The sequence below is a fragment of the Xenopus laevis genome, chromosome 8L (genome assembly GCF_017654675.1).
Source record: "Xenopus laevis strain J_2021 chromosome 8L, Xenopus_laevis_v10.1, whole genome shotgun sequence".
Classification (NCBI taxonomy): Eukaryota; Metazoa; Chordata; class Amphibia; order Anura; family Pipidae; genus Xenopus; species Xenopus laevis.
Genome location: NC_054385.1, coordinates 105,601,046 through 105,626,925, shown reverse-complemented (window position 1 = coordinate 105,626,925; position 25,880 = coordinate 105,601,046). Strand labels below are relative to the sequence as shown.

Below are 25,880 nucleotides of genomic sequence, written 5' to 3'. Positions count from 1 at the left end.
CAAATACTTTGCAAGGGTCTTACAAGTCAGGGATATGGCCTCTTTCTAAAAGCCAGTTGTAGGCTACTGCAGCGGTCCCCAACCTTTTTTGGCCCGGGACCGGAGTAGAGCCAAATGTCCAGGAGGGGGTCAGCATCCAATTCGACAGGACGCATTAAAGGAGAATTCAACCTGTAATGAAACAAAAAACCTCCCCCCTACCTAGGGTTGCCACCTTTTCCTGAAAAAAATACTGGCATTCCTATATATTTATATTTTTTCCCTATCAATAACATTGGGATCAACCATCATTTTTACTGGTCAGGCTGTTAAAATACCGGCCAGGTGGCAACCCTACCCTGGGTAGACCCCCCCCCTCCCTCCAGCCGACCTTCCCCTCAGGGCAAATAACCCCTAAATTTTTACTCACCCCTCCATGCAGATTCTGGCCTCGGAGTTCAGAGCAGCCATCTTCTTCTTCTCCATTAATCTTCGTGTCTTGATGGCATTTTCGGCACATGCTCAGTAAATTAACAGTCCCGAACAACTGCACATGTGCCAAAAGTCACGAAAATTTCGGAATTTATTTTGGAAATTTTCGTGACTTTCGGCGCAGTGGTTCGGGACCGGACATTTAATCCAACTGCGCATGTGCCGACACTTCCAAAGGTCAGAAAGATGATGGCTGCTGTGAACGCCAAGGCCAGAATCTGCACAGAGGGGTGAGTAAAAAATTACGGGCATTTGCCCAGGGGGGGGCAGGTAGGCTGGGGGGGGGGTCTACCCAGGATAGGGTTTTTTTTTTTTAATTACAGGTTGAATTCTCCTTTAAATGGTCGCTAGGCTTGGTGGCCCAGTTCGAGCCTGTCCGCGGCCCGGCGGTTGGGGACCCCTGGTCTACTATATTTAAAGCATTAGTAAAACGGATAGCATGTGGGCAGTACAAGACCCTGCAACTTTTATCTTTTCAGTGTACTGCCTCCATTTGAGAGGGCACCTTCATCCCAGTATTCCTATTAGATTTAAGATATACACCCCACTCCCCTTTCATTCCCTGAAAGACTGGATTTGTGTAAACACTAGAAATACTTATAAACGGAATAAGAGGAGGTCTTATTTAGAATGGGCCCCTTGTGCAACAGGGTACTTTAGTAATGTATATATTAATGGCACATCATACTAGTCCAGTGTTGGACTGGCCCACCAGGATACCAGGAAAACTCCTGGTGGGCCCAGGTGTCAGTGGGCCCTTGTGCTGCTCAACATTTGGCCTATTTCATGGCTGTTCCCTATGAAACAGCCAAAGATGGAATAATAGATTATAGTATTATAGTATGTAAAGAAAAGAGACTAGGAGAAGAGAGGTTGAGTGAGGAGAGGAAGAATAATAGTACTGAGAGTGGGCCCCCGGCCTAAGGTTTTTGGGTGGGCCCCTGGTGTCCCAGTCCAACACTGTACCATTTTCTATAGGTGATTTGTTCAGCAGAATGTTATTTTTTAGCTCTAATCATAGAACTGCACCATGCATGTAAGAAATAAAACTGTAAAATAAGCTTAAATATGGGACACAACAACATTTATTGAAAAAAATTAAAACCTCAAATTATGTAAAAAAAAAAAAAAAAAAAAGATAGCAAGATTTTATAATTTGGTATGAATCAATGTACTTCTATTGGTAGAAAACAACCTAAATAAATTGGTTATTAAAGATTAAAAAGATTAGTGGGCCCCTCCCAGTATGAAAAACATTTTGGAAAACGGAGACATTTGGTTGTAGGTAGTTGGTTAAACAATTTAGAATTTAAGATTCTGGAATCTAAATTCCAATAGCAATAATGAAATACAACAGATACAAGATACAACTCACAACAGTAAATATGTTGTATAAAATACAGTTGCTTAATAACATTCCCAAAAAAGGTATAGGTATCCTCTGCCATTAGTCATCATTTTATGGAATCTCAAGAGATATCATTACAAAGCTTTCTTCTGCAGATGACCAACAGGTGGAACACAATATTCATTTGCTTCACAGTATAACAAGAATTCTCTCCATACATCTCTTAAAAAAGCTTCAAGTTACACAATATGTACTGATGTAATTTTATTGTTTTGGAATGAATATCAGGATGTATACAGAACTGGGATTGGCTACAACAAAACCCATACAGAGAACAATATTCTAAGTAACTCTTTATACTTTCATGGAATGTGAACACTGTAAAACGACCAGCTGAGTTTATCAGCAACTCATTAAAACACAAAGTGAAATAAACATATTCAGCCATGTTCTTAAAGCTTGAGTACATCTGCACGTCTCTTTACCTGCTTTCATTAAAGGAGAATTCAACCCCAACGTTAAAAAAACCCTACCCGAGATAGATCCCCTCCCTCCAGCCTAATTGTTACCCCGGGCAAATGCCCCCAACGTTTTACTTACCCCTCGGTGCAGATTCAGGCATCGGAGTTCACAGGAGCCATCTTCTTCTCTTCGGAAATCTTCGGAATGAGACCGGCATATCGGCGCATGCGCAGTTGGAACAATTTTCTGCTTCGCGATAGCCGCAAATGTGCCAATCTCATTCTGAAGATTACCGAAGCGGCTGAAGATGGCGCCAGTGAACTCCGATGCCCGAATCTACACCGAGGGGTAAGTAATAGTTAGGGGCATTTGCCCGGGGTAACACTTAGGCTGGGGGGAGGAGGGAGGGGGGGTCTATGTTGGGGTTTTTTTAACGTTAGAGTTGAATTCTCCTTTAAAGGGGACCCGTCACCCCAAAAAAATATTCTAAATCCTATTTTATCATGTTAGTCAAGCAAAATGAACTTTAATTACACTGTATAAATTATTTGAATCTTGTTTCCATCAGTCTGGGAACTCAATTATAGCAAGCAGGCAGGAGCCATTTTGTGGAGCAGAGGAGGGCGGGCAATATTTGATTGACAGCTGAGATTTTTTAAATGAATTAACAGCTATGAATGCTTTAATAAAAAAAATATAAAAGATTTTGGATTTAACGTTAAATTTGAAAAGAACTTTTATTATACAGTTTTTTATGTCTGGATGACAGGTCCACTTTAAGCACCCATATGCTTTTAGACTCTGGAAATGACTTAGGATGGGGTTTTTCTGATCTTAGGTCACCTGGGCATTCACGGATTAAAGGAATTGTTCAGTATAAAAATAAAAAGTAAATAAGCTGAACTGTTCCTTTAAAGGAAGAAAAGGTACTAATGGGGCGTTCCAGAGGCTAACTGACCTGCCCTGAAACTGTATATACATTATACAAGGGGCAAGGTCTAAGCACAGCTGTTTATTATGCATACAGTTGTGTGCAAAGTTCTCCAATCAGTTTCTTTTTGCCCAGGACAGCTGCAGGTTTCAGTATCACAAATAAAAATCTTTGCCTGCAAATGCACATTGCCTCAATTACTTTCCCCTCTGTCTCATATGATTTTTAACTAATTCATTTAAACTCTTTAAAACTGTCCATACTTTCGGCATTCCAAGTTTGCAGTGCTGAATTACCCATAATATCCTAATGCTATAGTGATGAGAAAAGGCCTTCCTAGGTTGAGCACAACGGAATGGATTCATTTATCAAACTCACGGTCAATACAATAAAACAAGACTGAACGGAGGATCCTGTATGTAGAACACAATTCAGCAGCTTGTCGGAGGGTAGTACAACATAAAACAGTGAGCAGCGAAGAGATGCAAAAATAATGATCTAAACAAAAATTCTTAGGGGCAGGGGCTTTGCCCAGTTTGAAGAGAACGGTGAATAAGTTGCTAAAAATCCAATTTAAAGGGGGCATACAGTCACAATGAAGAAACAGCACTAAGCCTAGCATTAAAATAAATAAATTAAAGCAACAATCCCAACAGACACAACTGCATTAAACTAAGTCATAATCAAAGGAAAAATGACACCGTATCCCAATACTCTATTCCCTTAATAAACTGAACACCCACCTGAAATCGAAAACAGGGGCAGTTTGTACAGTATCATTGTACTGTAGCATGCACATAACGAGACATTTAAACTTTTATAAGGCGACTGTATGTGTCCTAGACCCAACATACATTAAACTTGGCAAAATGAACACAGAACATATAAATATATTACAAAGCCAACCTGTTCACTCAGATTGGTAGCTTAAATCATCAGTCTGCCTCCTCCCACAGTTTCCAATGGTCTGGCCCAAAACAGGGGTAAGGGAGTGTACTAAATGGCACTGTTGCAAGACTTCCAAAAGGGATTTTTTTTCAACCTCTTAAGTAGGAAGATCTGCAATGCAAAGCAAAAACAGATTTCAACAATATATGAAATTCTTAAAAACACTAAAACAAATCATTGCATTATTCCTTCTTAAAATGTGAGAGATAAGCACTACACAGGGCATCTTCCGCAAGTTTCACCCAACGAAGCAAATAAGAGCTGCAGGAACTATGGCTTTCTATGCAGAAATGTAAACAGTTCCCTTTGCAAACATGAAAACCTGAATCATTTCTGGAAGTCAGTTTGTTGAGAATAATCTTTCAGCATCCTGATAAGGGAATGTCTTCCAATTTGATGGGCTTTAAGATAGATGGAAGACAAGATGCCTATGAATGAAGGCAGCAATGCTTTAAACTGAAAGAAAAACTCCTGTGGAAGTGCTTAGCTCAGCTGTCCCATCTCAGTAATGCAGACAAAGATTTGTAAAATTGCACAGTTCCACTTTCATCTGGTGAAGAATACTGCTGGCGGAGTTTCAGAGGCCCCAAAAAGTCAGTCGACCTTTCTAGTTCAGAACCGCCCCAAGTCACAGCAGCATTAATTCTCCAAGCAAGGCAATGTGAAAACAAAAAAAGTAAAATTAAGAATCCCAAAGGTAAAAGTCCAAGCCATGCAGCTATGCTTTGCATTTCGTACATAATGCTTTGTTCATGATATTGGCGAATTCCAAATAGCTGGAGCAGACAGGCAATTCCAGACAGTTTATGTATTTGCGTGCTTTGGGGCGTGCTTTATGTAGGAACCGGACAGAGGGTCGTGGATCAAAACCTGCAGGTGGAATGGAGGGCAAACCTGTTGCAAAGTTCAGAATATCCTCCAAGGAACTTGCAGTTGCCCCTTCTGTAAGAAAAATCAAACATATGTTAAGAGGCTATACCCACACAGAAATCAACACTCAAAGGCATCATATGATATGAAACAATGGCTTTTAGACAGACATGGTATCAAAATGCTTAAATAAAGAAATTACTCCTTATCATATAGGGGCTCATATTTATTTTGAAACGATTAGCATCTAGAATCTAAAGAGAACCATTTACATTTAAATATTTTAACCACTAATGAGGACAAATCTTGTAGTTATATAGAAAGAATACTGGCTACCACAAATTCTTTATTGGGATATATCACAGCCACCTAAGGGTTTACTAAACATGTTAAACTTTACTAAGCCATTTATCCCACAGAATCATCAGCCATCTGAATCAAACTAACCCCAAGGAAATCATTTAAGAAAATCTATCAGGTATAAACCAATAAATCGTTTAGGATAACCGGCTCTCCTTTGGCATTTACACCCAACTTCCCCACCCAGAAATCTTACCTTCTGTGTTTTCCAGATAATCTACCCAGAAGCCAAGAGCATCACTCTGATTTGCACGGAGGTCTGTATATGTTACAGTGAACAGGTCAGTCATGGCTTTCGCAGTTAGTTTCTCTGGTCCCAAGACTAAGGCACTCCAAAATAAGGCGGGGTGTGCCTGGATCTTCTCTAGCACCCCAAGAGTCATTAAACCTTGTTTAAAGCTGAAAGAGAATGAAACGAAGGACAACTGAGCAAATGTAAACATACTGTACATGCTTCATAATTACAAACAATTAACCTCGCAGCATGTTAAATGTTTTATACTTCTATATAATCAGAAATACATATATTTGGTAGGGGGCATTTGCCTCTAAATCTATGGCGTTTCAGTCTAAAAACAGATGGAAGGTTCATTGTGGAGGTGCCCGATTTATTGGCTACACAGAAAACTAGAGGAGCAGGATTATGAGGACTAGCTTGTTTCTATAGCTTTACCTTTCTAGGGGCTGTTGTACCCTACGGATGACATGATGGGCCAGCAATTCCTTGACTATCAGAACCTTGTCACTGACAGTTTGCACCAGACACAGGCTACCAGTCTTTTGCAAGTAGTCAAAGTAATGGATAACTGCAGACTTCAGCATTCCAATCCTCTGGCAAGACTGGATCTATGGTGTGGAGAAACAAGTTAGAAAAATACAACATATACAGTTAGCTTGCCCCTTACACAAAGCAAAAAATAAATACATGCTCTACCCAATAACCCATAGTAACTAATGAGAGTAAGCAGTACAGCTAACTGCTGTATTATCATACAGATCTTAGAAAAATTGCTTTTGAGTGGTAGACCACTTTTAAATTAACTTTTATTATGAATAAGACTAAAGGTGGCCATACATGGAGAGATCGCATCAACGAATAGATGCGGCCGCGATCTGACGGGATTTTCTGTCCCATCCGATCGAGATCTGGCCGACTTTCGGCCAGATCTTGATCGGTGAAGCCTGTCGGGGGGCCCCATGCACGGGCCAATAAGCTGCCGACGCTTTCTGTCGGCAGCTTTTATCGGCCCGTGTATGGCCACCTTAATATTTAGAGACAGTGCAATTGGTCTTTATTTTTTGTACAGGTATGGGACCAGTTATCCAGAATGCTCCGGACCTGGGGTTTTCTGGATTAGGGATTTTTCTGGAATTTGGATCTTCATATATACTAGAAAATTAGTAGATTATCCCAATAGAATGGTTTTGCTTCCAATAAGGATTCATTATATCTTAGTTTGGACCAAGTACAAGGTACTGTTTTATTATTACGGGAAAAAATATATATATTTTTTTATATTTTTTAATTTTGATAAAATTGAGTCTATGGTAGATGGCCACTCCGTAATTCAGTGCTTTGGATAATGGGTTCCCGGATAACTGTAGTTTTTAAATGCAGCTATTGGTTCAGGAACTTCTATGTGGAACTGCAGCAGCTATCTGTAAGGTACACTCTAGCAAGTAAGCAATGGTTTTAATGAGATGGAAATATGAAAGGACTTGAATAAAATAATGTAAGAGCCAAATGTCAGATATTAGTCCCCTAACATATTTCTACCATAACACTAAATTCAATGCAGTTGGTCTCATTATTAACAATGAGTTGTAACTGATCATCTAAAAAATAACATGACTGTTTGAATATCATCCATTTCAAAATGCGAGGAAAAGAAGAAAGGTGGTTGGCACAGCAGTAGCCAATTCTTTCCCTAGTGCCTGCCCCCTTATACTACAGTGTTAAGTAGTAGTAATAAACTTTTATCAGTGTTCATATGTCCCTGTCAAAGCGTAACTCACTGGAACAGATACATCAAAATAAACCATTTAATTGTCAATATAAAACTAAAAAACTGGAACAAGTAGAACAAAGATGGTTAGACTAGCTGTCATTGCATTTCATTTTTACCGTAAGAATCGCTTGAGCAACATTGGGATCTGCCACATCTTCTACAGAAGGCAGCACATGCTGAGGGTCATAGATGAGGCAACGAAAGAGAGTCTGTGAGAAGAAACCAGGAGCAGGCCCTCCATGGATCAAAGCCAATGCCACCATTCTTCCAGCTTCATAATACAGGTTGTCCTGCAGTGCTGTCAGGGAAAGACCAAAGGTTCTGGTTATCAGACTGGTTTTAGAATGCTGATGGGGAGGAGGGTACTATTTGGACAAATTGCTAAACACTTTCACAGGTTAAAAAAAACAAAACATTTGGAACAAATGATTGATTTACTGCGAAGGACAATCCAAGGGAATGCTTTTATAAACAAAGATTACACTCTGGGGCTCTGGCTTCTACATAGCTGCTTTTTGTTCCAAAATCAGAACATCTGAAGAGAGCTAGTTCTCTCTAAAACTTACCTACTTACAAATCCCCTCTTGCAACCCTTACACTCCATCATGCTATTTGGTGTTGGCAAAGAAAAATATACAGGCAACTTCTTCCAATAATATGCTCCCTAACTTCATAAGAGTAGGCTATTCGTACAACAATGCTCTCACCTTCAAGATTCAAAGCTATATTCTTGTGCTCAGACCCCTCTAGTAGTGGAGAGTTCCGCATTGCATTCAGCAGCAAACCAAAATACTCAGGTAGTGCCCCGTTTGGCTGCTGGCACTCCGCTCGTAACTTGTGCTTTGAAAACTTCACCTGCAGTGTGCTAGAAGGGCAAAACTTGCTGTTTTGAAAACATTCAATGGAGCTTTTCCAGAGAGATTCCTTTTGAATCAGCATTGAACAGACAGAATCAGGGTTTATCTGAAGCCTGAGATCACGCAGTATGCCCGAAATCGTCCTTTCTTGGGTGGTTATATGCCTGAAACAAACAGCACAATATTTGGGTGTAGTCATGAAAGCAGAATTAGAAATGTTAAGATGGCCATCATGAAAATTAGCCAGATATCGACAGGCAAGTTAAAAAATCCTGTTGGGGTGAGGACCATAAGGTTTTTATAATGAAATCCTCGCCTGCGCTTCGGTGTGATCCAAGCTGATGTTTCAATGTATGGCCAAGCTTTATATTTATGGTTAATGTGAAATAACAGGGTATTCATTAACATACACAAGTCAAAAGGCAGATTTCAAGTCAAGCAGGTAGGTATAAGTATATATGGAATATCAAATTCATGATATTAGTTAGCTTGTCAGCAGCAACCACAGCATACAGAGTATGTAAAGAGTCACTGGCTTGCACATGTTGGTCTAAAGATCCAAGCTGGAAGGCTGCAATGGAAAATTTTGAAAAAATGGATCATTACGGTTACAGTGGCTAGGCTGGTACAGTATATTAAAAGATTTATAGAGAGTGGCTATAAATGTATTTTAAGTATTTAAATTCCTACAATTTAAAATATTGTTCAGCCACCTGTTTACATACTCTGGATTTGGCATATTGCAGGGCAACACAACTTGCCTGGATGCACAATGCAGACAGTAAGTTTAGAGGACAAGGAGACGAGTCTGAGACTAGTTTAGGCTAGGGCCCCAGGTTCCATTAAAAGCAAACCTTAAAAGGGTGGTTCACCTTTATGTTAACTTTCAGTATGTTATAGAATGTCTAATTCTAAGCAACTTTTCAAATGGTCTTTTTTTTTTATAGTTTTTAATTAATTGCCTATTTTTTCTGACTCTTTACAGCTTTCACTGACCCCATCTAAATACAAATGCTATGTAAGGCTACAAATGTATTGTTATTGCTCCTTTTGATTACTCATCTTTTTATTCAGGCCTCTCCTATTCATTTTCCAGTAACTCGTTCAAAATAAAAGCATGATTGCTATGCTAATTTGGACCCTAGCAACCAGATTGCTGAAATTGTAAACTGAAGCACTGCTGAATAAAAAGCTAAATAACTCAAAAATCACAAATAATAAAAACCAATGGTCTCAGACTATCACTGTCTACATCATACTAAAAAGTTAATTTGAAGGTGAACAACCCCTTTAAGGCTACATCTTGCAATAATATTTGTGACTATTCCATACTTCCTACTTTGTGGCAACAGTTTGAGCAAGGCATTTTGCTGTTCGAGCACAATAATGTCCTAAGGCACAAAGCAAGGACTGAACTGAATGTGTGTGGAGAGATAAGGGGAGAATTTGACTTGACCTTTATCCAAATAAGCACCTATGTGAATTTGGGATAGATAGGTGTTTTTGATCAGGGCTGAAACTAGGGATAGGCAGAAAACATCCAGTTTCTACCTGCTTACCCTTAGTCCCGGCCCCTCTTCCCCTCACAGAAAATCATTTCCGCACTCTCTCGTGCCCCCATGTGATGTCACAGCATAAACAAGTATGCATGGATGCATGTGTGACATCACTACGCAAACAAACCCATACACGGGAAGTGGGAGAGGTGGCCCGGCTCTGGTTCAGACACTTTTGGTCAGAGAGTGTGTGTTTACAATGGTGGCTTAGCAAATGCACCCAGCAATTTCACTAACTAAGCCTTTACCTGAGGAGCACTTTGCCTTTAGGTGTTGTGGACAGCCTTGGGCATTTAGGAGAGGACTCCATTCCGAAACTCAGACATCCAAGTTGATCAGATTGAGCCAACGATGCAGGACAAGATCGCTTCCCTGTTTAAATCAAAAGGCAATGTTTAAAAATAGATAAATGTATTTACCTGCTAATCAGTCCTTGGCAGCTGTTCTCTCCTATATCAGAATGCATGTTTCATTAGCTGTAAAGCTTCTCAAAGGCCTGGACAGGGTCAGATTATTGGGTTTAGGGGTTCCTTGTCAGACACTTGATGTGTTTCATTTTGATCGATCAAGGGGAATATGGCAGATAAAGTCATCATATGATTGGTTTTGCTATTTGAGCAACTTATAAAGTGTGGCATGGGCTCCTCGTCTATGTTGCACATGCATCATGCAAGCGTCTTAGAGTAACTGAGAAATGGCTCCAACTATGGGTTACAGTTAGTGTGTCTTTTACCATAGTGGGCACATTAGTCTGTGCGGCAGTAGCCCATTTTTTTGAAAAATGAATCTCAATGTGTCATCCTATACAACAACCTGTAAATCTTAGCTGGTTCCTTTTTCAGCCTTCAAAATGTACGTATGTTTGAGTAGATCCATAAAGTGAGTAAGCAGTTACCTGGTGTGCATACAATGCCTCTGCAGTCTGGACACTCCCAGCTCTGGTCTTGTTTGTGAATAGAGGAGCATGCCCTGTGTGTGCCACTGGACCCACAACACTGGCAGCGAATAATCTCCCACTTACTGCAGGTAAGAACATATTGCAGTTCAATTAACACCTACACAAGTTGCTAAGAATAGGCCATTCTATAACATACTAAAAGCTAACTTAATGGTGAACCACACTGCAATTAACTAGTAGAATATATCCTTTGGTAGCTTCCAACTATCATCACCAACTATTTGTTTCTCCATTGTCAGCTTGGGGGATACAAGAAACAGTAGGGTATAGCTAGTATCGATAGGAAGAAGGACACAACAAAAGAAGAACTAGCTCCTCCTCCATTGGCTATACCCCTCCAGTGTGCGGAGCCCTGATCAGTTTTAGGATTAGGACGTCTTGTTTTTTACTTATACATTAGTCAGGTTATTCTGGCTACAGGTGATGGCAACCTACACCAGTGATCCCCAACCATTAGCTCATGAGCAACATGTTGCTCCCCAACCCCTTGGATGTTGCTCCCAGTGGCCTCAAAGCAGGAGCTTATTTTTGAATTCCAGGTTTGGAGGCAAGTTTTGGTTGTATAAAAACCAGGTGTATTGCCAAACAAAGTCTATTGTAGGCTTCCAGTCCACATAGGGGCTACGATAGTCAATCACAGCCGAGGAACATTTTTCATAACTCTTTTTACATCTGAATGTTGCTCACGGATGAAAAAGGTTAGGGATCCCTGACCTACACTGAGCAGGTTGTCTTTTCTGCCATCTCCCAACGAGGGACTATCCCTGGGGTTATTGAGTGCCTGCAGTATTGACCACCCAGCCTATCACACTTTCATCTTTTCCTACAGAAGGAGAGCTGGCTGGCTGGCTAGGAGACAGGAGTGGTGGGTGAGTACACAGTGCAGCCACAGTGACTATAAAAAAAAAACCCATACAGGCTTTCCCCTCACCACAGGCTTCAGGTATTGAGGGAGCGGGTCACCCAGACTACCTTCGCTACCTTGATTGGGAACCACATGGGGAGAGTCTCTTCCTGCCTGGGCCCCCACTGAGGCGGCAGGGTCCCTTTTACTTTATTAGGGGTTCGAATTGGTCTTCCGGGGGGGACTGTTACCCGCACTGCAGTGCACCAAAATTTCACACCTTTTTACTCGTCGCCATCTACGCTCGCGGCGTCCCTCACAAACACGGAAGTGCGCATCCACAAGTGCACAAGCAACAGGAGCTTTGTGGTCCGACTCATCTCTAAGGCTTTAGACAAAGGACCACCGCAGTGAGCAGGGCACAACAGAGGAACATCCAGCTCCTATATTTTCATATATAAAGAATTAATACTCTCACACAGTCTGTGGGAACGAGCGAGGGCCTTTTTTTCAGGGGGGGGGGCAAATCCATTAAGTTCCTGGCATGTGTCAAGTGCTGTAAGAGATTGCCCTCAGGCCACAAGGAGTCTGTTTGCTCCAAATACAAGCCGTCTGAGCAAGGGTCTAATCTCCGAAGACCCGCTCCTCCCACCAAGTGGACCAGGCTGCACAGGAGGGACCAGTGCTGATGTCTCTCCATCCGGGGTACAAGCCATACCTGATTGGGTAGCCCGGTTAGCTAAGGGGATCCTGAAACTAGCATGATCACTGGACAAACTCCTTTCTCGGCTCGACAATCCAAGAGCTAAGACCTATAAGCGAAGGGATCCCTCTCCTTCAGATGATGAGAGTGGGGACAACCCTCAGGATCCCCAGCACCACAAAGATGGGAGGATGATGATTACCTGTCAGAGGGGGGAACTGTCCCATAGTTCAGATGGCCAGGAAGAGCAGTCTACAAAATTCTCATCAGTCTGTGGACTCGCAAAGCACCCACGTGGTCTTCAATCCAATACACTCCACCAAATTTTACCATTTTAACACTTTTGCTGCACCTGACACTCGCTTTGGCAGGAAGGTTTTAAAAGCCGCAGTGGTTCTTTCCACATAGGGCCTCATCCCGCCCTACCTTCGGGGACAGCCTTGGGTCGTCCCCACTGTTTCCTGTACCCCCCCAAGCTGACAATGGAGAAAAGGAGATTTTGTGGACCCACCGTTAAATCTCTTTATCTTCAGTCGCTTGGGGAACACAGGACTTCCTTCCATGGTTGGAAGGCCAAGCGACTCTTTTAGACACGGTTTGGCATTAGCAAAGTTTTTTCTAGTTTTCAGTCAACTGGCCATGTTTGGCCCTCGGTTCAAACTGATCAGGGCTTCGCCCACAGGAGGGGTATAGCCAGTGGAGGAGGAGCTAGTTCTTTTGTGGCGTCCTGCCACCTACTTATACCCCACTGTTTCATGTGTTCCCCAAGCGACTGAAGAGAAAGATTTAACAGTGAGTCCACAAAACCTTTTTTAAGCAGGCTTGTTAAGGAGAAAGGACCAATAACCTTTTCTTTAAAACTTACACAAAAATAATTTGAATTAATGTACACGTTGTCGTACTTTCTGTAAAATGAACAAATTAATGGACTGTCATATGTTAAAGCTACTCACCTTTCTGGATCGCTATACTCCCGGCCACCCTGACACAAACATTTCTTGGCATCACAGTGCTGGTATTGTATCAAAAGTTCCTGAAAAGCATTTTCCTCAAGCTCCCATGATGCATCCCTGTGGAAATTGGATACTTAAAATACGGCAAACTGACAAATTTAAAGGACATGTAAACCCTAAAAACCCTTTCCAGGTTTTTAGGTTGGGCACAAATTCCCCACACAAAATGCATCATTGTATTTAGATCGTCCATTAGCCTGCACTGTCGTGTTTTCCTGAATGCAAGATCTACTTCAACCAGGCAGCCATTTTCAATCGGCTACTTCATCATTTACATTTGTTTATCCAGCCACACCCAATAACCTCAGAATTTGACAAACATACTCTTACATTGTAAACTATTACATTTTATCTGTACATTTTTATCTATTTTATTAATCTGTTGATTTATGAGGTATGGGCAGATAAACTAAATAAAATCACAAAAGTGTGTGTGTGTGTGTTAATACCACTCACCTATACAAGTAATCCCACACACACATACAGGTTTGCCTTCCCACCAGTGATTCACATTCTAACTAGCAGGAAGGCAGTTCGGGGAGATTAGTCGCCCCAAAGAAGAGGAGATTTGTCGCCGGGTGAATGCTTTATATGCAGACAGATACACAGCTATGTGTGTATATATTTATGGAGTTTACATGTCCTTTAAGTGGATTGAAGTGAAATCAATTCATATGAATTAGTTATAAAACTGGGTATATCTTGTATAGATCATTGTCTTGGCTACAATGCAAAGTCAAACCTCTTGAAGGTAAAACAATTAGGGATGCAACGAATCCACAATTTTGGATTCGGCCGAACCCCCGAATCCTTCGCAAAAGATTCGGCCAAATACCTAATCCTAATTTGCATATGCAAATTAGGGGTGGGAATGGGAAAATATTTTTTACTTCCTTGTTTTGTGACAAAAAGTCATGCAATTTCCCTCCCTGCCCCTAATTTGTATATACAAATTAGGATTCGGTTCAACCTAGCAGAAGGATTTGGCCGAATCCGAATCCTGCTGAAAAGGCTGAATCCTGGCCGAATCCCGAACCGAATCCTGGATTCGGTGCATCCCTAAAACCAATTGTACATAAGTTTTAAATATGTACTTGTACATATGTGGAATTAATGTATAAGTCCATGTAGGCTAAAATGAAGGTCTAGCAATTCAGACATATATAATTTCCCTTTTTGGATCATCTACAACACACACAACCTATAATGACTGGATCTTCCACTTAAAGGGATTCTGTCATGATTTTTATGATGTCGTTTTTATTTCTAAATTTCCCTCTTAACACTGCAAACAATTCACTCTAAAAAAAAAAGTGAAATTTTATATTGTAGTTATAAAATATGGATGTGTAAGCAGCCATTTCAGGTCATTTTGCCTGGTCATGTGGTTTCAGAAAGAGCCAGTGCTGCACTATGGAACTGCTTTCTGACATATTGTTTCTCCTACTCAATGTAATTGAATGTGTCGTAGTGGGACCTGGATTTTTCTATTGAGTATTCTTCTTTTATCTACCAGGGAGTTGTTATCTTGTGTTAGGGAGCTGCCATCTGGTTACCTCCCCATTGTTCTGTTGTTAGGCTGCTGGGGGGGGGGGGGGGGGGAGGGTGATATCAATCAAATTTGCAGTACAGCAATAAAGAGTGTGAAGTTTATCAGAGGACACGACTGGGGGCTTCTAGGACAAACTGACAATATGTCTAACCCCATGTCAGATTTCAAAAATTAAACATATAAAAAGACCAGTTTGCTCTTTTGAATAATATATTTCAGTGATGAAGTCTACTGGAGCAGAACAATTAACTGATGCTTTTAGGAAAAAAAAAAACATTTTCCCATGACAGTATTCCTTTAAAGAAGATCCAAACAACCTATGTGGCAAGATCACATCATGTAGATTCAATGCACCAATGTGGTCCTACCCCCAATAGCATTTTTCCAACCTTGCGGACACATATCTGGTTGATATTTAGCCAGTCTGACTGGCTCCATTCACAGATCAATAAGCTGCTGACTCAGTCTAAAGCTGGCCATAGATGTTGAGATTTTTAAAAGATCAGATCCTGTAAGATCATACGATCGTACGAATTTACCATCAACTAAAAAGACCAATTTACCAGGAAAACAAAGGGGAGCTGCCTGCTTGGCCCTGCAAACATAGATAGATTGCACTGGGACCGACAGATTTTTTGACCTGGCCGATCAATTTCCCGACAGATGTCGGCCGAAAAATCGTAAGATGTACAATCGTTCGAATACCACTAACCACACGATAATTGGTCGGGCTTCCCTAAAATCGGTCGTTCGGCAAGAAGAATCGTCGCGTCTATGGGGAGCTTAAAGGGGCACCTTTATTTAAAATCACTCTACTCCTTTAATTAGCTGACAACTAAGCGAGGAAGGGAGTGGGTTTTCCATAAAAGTTCAGTAAATAGGTTACAGAAAAATTAACTTTTGAATACAGTTACAGGATGAGCAGAACAAATTACCTCTCTGGAATATGGATCCCCATACGCAGCATCTCCTTTTGAAATATATCCTTATTATTACATACTGTGCAGCGGAAAAAAAACAATCCAGCACTCAGAGCTTGACCCTAAACGTAAACAAGAAAAGACATTACATAAGTAGACAAAACCATGTTTTTATATGTAAAAGAACTGCAGCAGCTTATGGCCTGACATGCTTAGAAGTCAAGAGGCTGCATGCAGAAAAAAAAGAAAACACTGTGGCAGACGGACTAAAATGATCTCCCTGTATAGTTTAAGGGAAGAGTAAGTCTAAAAATGAAAGTATTTTATAGGAACGACAATATAATCTACTGTTGCCCTGCACTGGTAAAAGCTGTGTGTTTGCTTCAGAAACAACTATAGCTTATATAAACAAGCTGCTTTGTAGCCACAGGGCGGCCATTCAAACACAGAAAACAAAGTAGATAACACGTAAATTCTGGATAATCTCATTGTATACTACAGAGCATCTCAGTTATCTGCGGTGTATCCTGTGCCTTTTCTTCTTTTTCACCTTTAAATGACTGCCCCCACGGCTACAAAGTTTATTATTATTTATTATATAAACTACAGTAGAGTTTCTGAAGCAAACACACCAGCTGCACCAGTGCATGGTAACAGGATACTATATTTAAATTAATTAATTTAAAGCCCTGTGTTTCTGTTCCTTTAAAGGAGAAGGAAAGCTACAGAGGCATTTTATTTCCAATAGATTAGCTGCAATAGTGCAAGCTAGACTGCTATATTTATTCTGTAGAATGTTTTACCATAACTGAGTAAAAAGCTCTAGAAACTCTCTGTTTGTTTAGGATAGGAGCTGCAGTATTAACATGGTGTGACATCACTTCCTGCCTGAGTCTCTCCCTGCTCTGGGCTCAGATTACAGTAGAGAAGGGAGGGGCGGGGGGAGAGGAGCAAACTGAGCATGCTCTTGCCCAGGGCAATGAGGTCTAAGCTGAAGGCAGGAAGTCTGATACAGAAGCCCATGAGTACACAATAGAAGGAAAGAAATGCAGTGTTTCTTTTGACAGGGGACTCAGAGCAGCATTACTTTGGGGGTTTACTGGTATATTTAGATGGACCTTTCTGATAAGGCTTACTTAGTTTTAACCTTTCCTTCTCCTTTAAGAGATAATATCAGCATTATGCATCTTACAGATGCAGCTGACCCTACAACTGTTTTCCTGGGAGCTTTATTTACTATTTCCTGTAGTAAATGGGTTCACAGATCCATAACCCAGGGGCTCCCAAACAGAGGAGCTGGACCTCTATTAGTGATAAGACTGAATGTTAATTTTGGGGTAGATTTAGTGAAAATGCTTATTTGCTCTGCTAAAAAATAAAAATAAACCCAACCTTGAAGGTAAATTATGGATAAATTCTGGCACTAATCTTTGGCAGCATCCGCAATGTTTTTCTACCTCAGTAACAATGTTATGGACCAATGGGGGCTCAGGCCAACAGCCATTTGGTACACACTGTACATTCTGTAATAAAGGAAATGGAGCCAAAAGGCAGATACTATGGTTACTAAAACCAAGGTATTTTGGCTGAAGGTATAGCTTTTTTACACAAAAGGGCCAATAACACTTGCAAATTAAACAATCATTTATGTACAATGTTCACAGGGCCAGCACTTTTTAAAATGTTGGTACTATTTCTAAAAAAACATTTATTGTAAGAATTTATATTTAAATAGGTACCTGCAGGCAGTTTCTGTGAAACCAGGATGTTTTACAGCAGGGGCAACACAGAACGTGGTAAGAAGGAACATGATTTACATTTTCAAGGCATATGGTGCAAGGAGAACAGTCTGTTTGTGACGAGACAATCTTCTGGACAGGTCGATGTTCCCAGCAGTATGACCTAAACAGGATCAAAGTTACTTTGACTTTTATTTTAGTGCTATTGCAATGCATTACTAGCACAAACGGAAAATCTCATGATACAAAGATGTTGTAGGAACTCACTGTATAATGGTAGCCATTACTGCCCCCTTATTTAGGTGCAAGACCATACCATATCTTGTATACACTAAAATGATTCCACTTTCTTTTGTCACAGTTGTAGCATTTACCTCTAAAATATCACAGTAGAGCTTGTAAATGATTGCCATATTCCTGTATTTTATAGGAACTTGTCAATATCCGTTTGTAAAGTAACTACACATTCTTGTAAAATTCAGAAGTGTACGTCAATTTCCTTAAAGGAAAACCAAAGCTCAGAGCCCACTGAGCATGCGAGTTGCAGAAACTTTCCAAGATGCTGACCCCCTGTGACAAGTTTGAAGTCCTGGATCTTTGCTGCTATTGAGATGCTGAACATTTTGGCTGGTACAATAAGTTCTGGAAGTAAAATAGGGCATTTAACATTTTCATTTTTACGGTTTAGTTCTCCTTTAAGACTCCAGGCTGCAACTTGCTAAGATAATTGGTTTTTCAAGAAACCAAGTAATCATAACATTAAGGCCTCTGCAGCCCACAGTGAATTCATGCTTTTGTGAAAGTCATTACCTGAAGCTGCCAGTGAACTGGAAAATACACTCTTTCTTTACACCACAAGGGTAGTGATAACTACGTCTACACTTTGGGAACTCGCAGCCAATGGAAGCTCCTCGATTTTTACAAAGAGAGCACCTCTGGAAGAGTAAACAAAAGAATAAATTGTATGAGGCCATAAACCAACTTCATGGAATGTAAAGGGCACAATGCTAAATCACGAGGAATGACCAGGAATAGGCAATGACGATTGCAAAACTATGACTTCCACTGAGCCAGTGCAAAGAATTCAGAGATTTACGGGACACCATTTGTTCAAGGGTTCTAATGACACATGACAATTTTATATATCCTGGCTCTCGAACATGTAGTATCCAGAAATCATTGAACCTCGACATGTATTAAGTGGTGCACTCATTTGTCCATTTCCTTGCCTTTGCATAAGAGAATGTGGAGACCCTGTAGTGGAAGTGTCAACTGTGTGCCTATTGCATTATTGGGAGAGAGGATACCCAGATAGAGCTCATACAGAAAGTGTTGCCCTAGTTACATAAAAGTTTGTTTGGGTTTAGTAGTTCGAATAAAACATATGGTCAAGACGAAGTGTTTCAGATAAATACAAAATCAGAGTAAATAACTAGAACTTATGCTAATGTAGGATTAGTTATGAGAAGGCAGAACGATTTTATTATACAATATGAACTGGGCTCTTACCAACTTCTTTGCTCTGTTAACCTCTTTCTTAATGTCACAAACAAGAAACCCATAAATGTCTTCATTCTCTTTTCCTCTTTGCCAGATACCACTGGACAGCAGCTGGAAAAAAGCAACATATTACAAAAAAAATATTTTCATGGCTTCCTAGAGAAGCAATTCATACAATATTAGCAGTCAAAAGTGTAAGAAATCACTATGTACTGAGCAAAAAGTGTACCTGTATTTTTGCAAAACAATTTACTACATTTCCCATGCCACACAGTGATTGAAAAACGGGTGAAAAGATTATGGTAACGGTTAGCCAGCCTTTTATAGAATTACAATAAGTAGTGAAGTACATCAGGTTTAACATGATAATATATGCATTAAAAAAATGAGCACAAGTGTAATGTGGTTTTAGGGGAAATTATTTGATTCAAAATTGGTATTCCTCCCCCAGGGGCGATTTTAAACCAGGAGCCGCCATGCCGCCCCCAGTGCTTACCTTGCCTGTACGGAAGGGGGTCGCATCAATAATGCAGAGAGCTATAGCATTCTCTGCACTAGAAGAGTCAAATATCCAGTTTAAAAACAGGAATTTGGCTATTAAATTAAGGTGCGGCATATTGCGGTTTGGCACTGCCTCAACAGCACAGTGCCCCGGTTCCCCCCAAACCAGTGGCTCATGTGCAACACACCTCCACTCCCATTGATGTTGCTGCCAGTGGCCTCATAGTAAATTGGAAATTCTTGGCTTAAATTCAAGTTTTGGAGCAATGAACAGACAGGTTTACTCAAGCAGGCTAGCAGTCCCCATGGGGCTGTCACAACTCTTATTTGCCCCACCTGAGGAATTTTTCTTGCTTGTGTGGCTCCCCAACAGTTTTTAGATTTGAGTATGGCTTTCAAGTAATAAAGGTTGGGGACCCCTGCTCTAGAAGGAAAAGTATACACTGGAAATATGCTGTAAAAATAGTTTTGCCTATGGACAATAATGTAAAATTTTGTTTTCCAAACAAGGTTTTCACAACTCACCAAACAGTTGTAGTGCAAGGTCAAGTCATGTTCAGGGTAGGTCTTTTTCTCCCCAAACCTTTCAGTACAGTCATCCGGAAGGAAACAAAACATGCAGGCTAAGGAGGAGAAATAATATTAATTTGGGTTAAACAAAACCCCCCATAGTATTCAGGGATTTCAAAATAACACTATTGCATACACTCAGGAGTGCACTAAAGTAAACAAAGAGTAAGACACAACGGAGATTTGCATGTGCTGTATCTATTCAGCCTCTGGTGCAAGGCATGAGAATGTGTATCATACTTACGCAGGTTCTTTGAGGACTGCAGTCTGATCTGACTCATTCTTGCAGCTCAGGTTTGAGATACCTAATGGGGAGGGAAAAAAAACATTTTGGGCATGTTATATTAAGTCTTTGCTTCCTTATAGAAAGCCTGGGGCCAAGCAGAAAGTTGCTTTTAAGGTGGAAGAACCTGCTCAGTAGTATCTCTTTCTCACTGTTTCTGAGTGGGGCACAGCAGAGAAACACAATGGCAATAACAACAGAAATGAGAAACAAGCAGGCAGAGGAGTGTCAAAAAATAGAACTATGGTGACAATGCAGCAGAGCAATGATAAATGGAGGGCACAGCAGTGGAACAGTTAATAATGGAAATTGGTGCAACAAAGGAAAAAGTGACATTTTTAAAATAATCTCCCTCTATAGTCAGCCCCAGCCTAGCAATACCTTCTGACTCTGGCTCCCCAAATGTGTCGTTCCTCAAGCAACAAGTGTGTCAGTAGGCTGGACAAGGAGAGGTGCAGTCTTTGGATAGAACAAAATATATTTACACTCCAGCCTATTGAAGTATTGCACCTCCCCTAAACCCAGCTTGCTGGCAAATTAGCAGCTCCAGCATTGTAACAACATGCTCATAAAATGAATGATATTTGTGTCTGGAGCTGAGCAGAATTGAAATGTGAATTTGATTGCTATGCTCCCCAACTTTAGAAAACTGCAATATATTTATTAGGACACATATTGTTTATTTCAAAATGAAGTAGGAGCCCAGAGAAATAGTAAAGGTAATTTCAAGTTCTTGACACCATTGCTAATAATACCCTACAGCTTAAGTACATCAAATTAAAATTTGATGTACTGTTGCCCCACTGTTTCACAATGACTAATGCGCTTCAGAATTGTGATTTGTTCAGAAACACTACTATAGTTTATACAAATAAGGTGCTGGGTAGCCATGGGGGCAGCCATTGGGTTTCAAAAAGGAAGAAAATACACCGGTTCCATAGTAGATGACAGAAACATTCTGTAGAATTTCATTGTATTCAATAGAACTTATGCATTACCTGTGCCTTTTCTCCTTTTTCAGCTTTGAATGGCTGCCCCCATGGCTAAACAGCAAAATATTTATATAAACTATAGTAGTGTTTTTGAAGTAAACTGAATTTTTTTTACCAGTGCAGGGCAACAGTACACTGTAATTGAATGACTTTAAAACATTTTCATTTTTTGGCGTTTTCTGTTCTGTAAAGCACATGGGGCAATTTTGCCCCTGCGAAGTAACCAACTGCAAACAAATTTTAGCCTAAACTGTTCCAGCAGCTGCCTACACAGGTAATCACTGACTGGTTGCCATTGGTTACTGATATTTAGATATAAGCCCTATGAGTTGTTTTGTGGGCTGACTTGTAGGACAATCCAAAGTGGAAGCTAAAACTGCACATCCTGGTTCTCAGAAACGTCATTGGCAGCTGCTTGACACCATGCGGCACAGGCAGTTTTCAACCCAAATACGGTGCGTTATGTGTATTGTTATTGCAACTTTTTATTAATTATCTTTCTATTCAGGCCTCTCCTGTTCAAATTCAAATCAGTGTATAGTTGCTAGGATAATTTGGACCCTAGCAACCAGATTGCTGAAATTGCAAACAACTGGAGAGGTGCTGAATAAAAAGCTAAAGAACGCAAAAACCACAAATAATAAAAAATTAAAACCAATTGCAAATGAACGTCACTCGCTACATCATACTAAAAGTTAATTTAAAGATGAACAACCCCTTTAATCAACTGTACTCAAAGTAGCAGCACTATAAGCATAAATGTATTAGCAGTGTCAGTGTTCTCATTGAGGTCAGTGGGGGAGCCACAAGGTATGAATTCAGCAGGGTGGCTAAAATTCCCCCTGTGGTATTAGCCTTGTATATGGTTGTATATGATTTCCTGCTGGTTCTCTTTGTTGCCATATACACCCACTACACCCAGCATTTTCGGGATGGGATCACTTTCTATAAACTTGCTTATATTCTTCCTGTGTTGCCATAATGTGCCTGCATTGTGCTCAAGGAGACAGATACAGACCCTGTGTTTTTATACCTGCATACATTTGCAAACGTCAGCGAATACAATTAGCAGACAGATGTCTGGCCCGTATGCAAATGGTTCTCTGCAACTTTCTACCAAACATTTTACATTTATGCTTACATAATGCTGCTACTTTTACAGTTGGTTAAAGGGGTTGCTCACCTTTAAATTAACTTTTAGTATGATGTAGAGAGTGATATTCTGAGACACTTTGCACTTGGTTTTCATTTTTTTTTTATTATTTGTGCTTTTCGAGTCATTTAGCTTTTTATTCAGCAGCTCTCCAGTTTACAATTTTAGCAATGTGGTTGCTAGGGTCCATATTACCATAACAACCATATATGGATTTGAATAGGAGACTGGAATATGAAAAGGAGAGAGCCTGTATAGAGTAATAATTTGCAGCCTTACAGAGCATTTGTTTTTAAATGGGGTCACCGACCCCACCCTTAGAAAGCTGGAAAGAGTCAGAAGACGGCAAATAGTTAAACTATAAAAAATTTATTATGACCAATTGTAAAGTTGCTTAAAATAGGCCATTCTAGAAGTAAACTTAAAGGTGAACCACCTCTACTAGTAGTTTTAAAATAGATCACCAGAAATAACGACTTTTTACAATTACTTTCTATTTTCTGTGACACCGTTTTTTTCCAATATGGAAGTGAAAAGTGTCATTTTTCACTTTCTAAGGGTTCAAGCACACGTGCAGATTTAGTGGCCTGGCAACTAATCGCCTCTTCTGCGGGGCAACAATCTCCCCAAACTGCGTTCCCCCTGCTATAATGACAAAACACCAGTGACAATGCACTCGAGGCAATTAGATTTCCAAAATCTCCCGAAATTGCCTCACGAGGAAACTCAGGCGACTTCAGAAATCGAAGCACCGCGAGTGCATTGCCGTTTTTCCATTATAGCAGGTGGCAGGCAGGGGGAAGGCAGTTCGGGGAGATTGTCGCCCCGCAGAAGAGGCGATTAGTCGCCAGGCGACTAAATCTCCCCGAATCTGCCCGTGTGCTTGAACACTTAAGCAGCTCTGGGAGGATGGAGTCGCCGACCCTGTAAACTGTTTTAAATTGATACATTTCTTATCTTTGTCCATGCTGAGCAGAATCTCTGGGTTTCATTAAAGGCAGCTGTTAGAATTGATACAATAGTTGCTGATACTCCAGAAATGCTGCTGAGAAATGGATCAACTAAATGTTGCAAAATTGTAACAGTTCACAATCTGCGCCTGAATTACTGAGCTGCCAGACTCAAACACCAGAGACACGAACATTTAACTTTTGGAAAAACTGTAAAAAATAATGGAAAGTAATTGAAAAAAATCTTTTTTTCTGGGGAACAATATGAAAACAACAGAGCTGAAAAAAGTGCTTGGAAGGTGAACAAGGCCTTCAAAAAAAAATTTTACAATAAGCCCCAAACCCACTTTAGGGTATTCTGAGGCACATGAATACATGGCTGAAACTGTGGATACAGCTTTACACTGTGTTAAAGGAGAAGGAAAGGTTAAAACTAAGTTAAGCCTTATCAGAAAGGTCCATCTAAATATACCAGTAAACCCCCAAAGTAATGTTGCTCTGAGTCCCCTGTCAAAAGAAACACTGCATTTCTATTGTGTACAGATGGGCTTCTGTATCAGACTTCCTGCCTTCAGCTTAAACCTCATTGCCCTGGGCAAGAGCATGCTCAGTTTGCTCCTCTTCCCCCTCCCCTCCCTTCTCTACTGTAATCTGAGCCCAGAGCAGGGAGAGACTCAGGCAGGAAGTGATGTCACACCACATTAATACTGCAGCTCCTATCCTAAACAAAAAGAGAGTTTCTAGAGCTTTTTACTCAGGTATGGTAAAACATTCTACAGAATAAATATAGCATTCTAGCTTGCACTATTGCAGCTAATCTATTGGCAATAAAATCCCTCCATAGCTTTCCTTCTCCTTTAAAATATATATTGTGTGTGTGAAAACATTTCATGGTGAAGCATCAGTGTGATGTGTCATTGTCGTTCTCAGCTGCCCACTGACTGCAATGCTGCATTTGGCTGGGCCCAGGAATGCTGCTCAATCCTTCCAAGCCAAGGGCAATACCATGATGAAGGAGGGAGGGCAGAAAGCAACCAATGCAGAGAGAGAAGCAGTCTGAATATTGACTCTAAAGGGGTTGTTCACCCATGAGTTAACTTTTATAAAGTTGTAGGGAGTGATATTCCTAGACAATTTGCAATTGGTATTCATTTGTTATATTTTGTGGGTTTTGAGTTTGTTAGCTTTTTATTTAGCAGCTCTACAGTTTCAGGAACCTGGTTGCTAGGGTCCAAGTTACCCTAGCAACCATACATTGATTTGAATAAGAGACTGGAATATGAATAGGAGAGGCCTGAATAGAAAGACGAGTAATAAAAAGTAGCAAGAGCAATAAATGTGCAGCTTTATAAAGCATTTGTTTTGCAATCGGGGTCAGTGACCCCATTCTGAAAGCTTACGGAGAACGAAAAGGAGTAAAACCCCTCTCTATCTAGCCACCCACCAATTATTTATAACACATTGATGGATATGCGACAATATCTGTATCATTCAACCGTTCAGCATCCAATGATTGTGAATAAATTAAATAGTTTGAATTTAAGATTTGTGTATAATAATCAGGTAATCTCTTTCTAGAAAGTGAATTTAAAATTGTAGTAGGGTATACAAAACAAACCTTTTCGTATACCCATTCTGAAAGCTGTTAAGAGTCTGAAGAAAAAGGCACATAAAAAAAAACTATAAAAATAAATAATGATATTATATAAAGACCAATTGAAAAGTTGCTTAGAATTCTAGAACATTTTAAAAGTCAGCTTAAAGTTGAACCACGTCTTTAATATGGCTTTACTTCCCCTTTAACTAATATATATCTATTTATATAAACACAACGTCACATAAATAATCCCGAAAAGACACACAGAAGGCTAAAGGCGCGTTATTTGGCAGCGAGCAAGTCTCACTGTAAAGATCCCGCCATTCGCCCCGTACAATACCTGAACGCCCCAGATTGCGGTAAGATATCCCTTCTGCGTGAAAACTGCGGTTCAGCACTCGCTTCCGTTCCGCTTGTTCCTATACCTTGAACTTTACTTTCCTCGATCGCTGTTTTCAAACTGCCCACGAAATTCAAACCCTAACATCCGGCACCATCTCGGAAACACCTCGACAAAAGCAAGACACGGTCATTGGAGGCGGCGTCACCAGAGGGCGGGTTTATTTTTGTAACTCAAACCTCGCTTTCAAAGCCCTTTTCTTTCCATCACTTCCGGCGTTATTTGGCACGCAAACATGCTATGGCCCTTATTTTGAGTGACTGTTATGATCGGCGATTAGACTTTCTATATAGATTTGTGATGATTGCTGTAGAATGAGGAGTTGTGTAGGAACAGACTGTGTAATTCAATTGCGTGGAAATATACAATAGCTACAACGAAGTCCATAAAAAT

The 25,880-nt window shown here is 40.4% G+C and overlaps 1 protein-coding gene across 2 annotated transcripts; it reads right to left on the bottom strand.

The window, feature by feature from the left end:
- Window positions 1–3,549: 3,549 nt before the first annotated feature.
- Window positions 3,550–25,626, bottom strand: g2e3.L (G2/M-phase specific E3 ubiquitin protein ligase L homeolog). 2 transcript variants are annotated; one of them, XM_041573340.1, is made up of 16 exons: window positions 25,428–25,626; window positions 20,777–20,854; window positions 20,357–20,417; window positions 20,068–20,165; window positions 19,051–19,152; window positions 18,352–18,476; window positions 17,542–17,704; window positions 15,818–15,924; window positions 13,271–13,387; window positions 10,708–10,832; window positions 10,061–10,184; window positions 8,107–8,420; window positions 7,516–7,697; window positions 6,064–6,236; window positions 5,587–5,789; window positions 3,550–5,102 (listed from the first exon to the last, which is right to left on the bottom strand). In XM_041573340.1, the coding sequence occupies exons 3-16, from the start codon at window positions 20,391–20,393 to the stop codon at window positions 4,879–4,881; spliced, it is 2,094 nt and encodes a 697-aa protein (XP_041429274.1). In that variant the 5' UTR covers window positions 20,394–20,417; window positions 20,777–20,854; window positions 25,428–25,626; the 3' UTR covers window positions 3,550–4,878. The 2 variants fall into 2 exon arrangements, with proteins under 2 accessions (XP_041429274.1, XP_018086670.1); XM_018231181.2 differs by lacking the exon at window positions 20,777–20,854.
- Between the last annotated feature and the right edge of the window lie 254 nt (window positions 25,627–25,880).

What these genes read in the sequence shown, in the direction of transcription:
- g2e3.L (XM_041573340.1), bottom strand. Translation starts at nt 20,393, where the DNA reads ATGAGTCAGATCAGACTGCAGTCCTCAAAGAACCTGC. An exon ending in TTCACAGAAACTGCCTGCAG is followed by an intron (nt 15,925 to 17,541) that starts GTACCTATTTAA and finishes GTTTACGTTTAG; the next exon opens with GGTCAAGCTCTGAGTGCTGG. An exon ending in AAAGGCAAAGTGCTCCTCAG is followed by an intron (nt 8,421 to 10,060) that starts GTAAAGGCTTAG and finishes TGTTTGTTTCAG; the next exon opens with GCATATAACCACCCAAGAAA.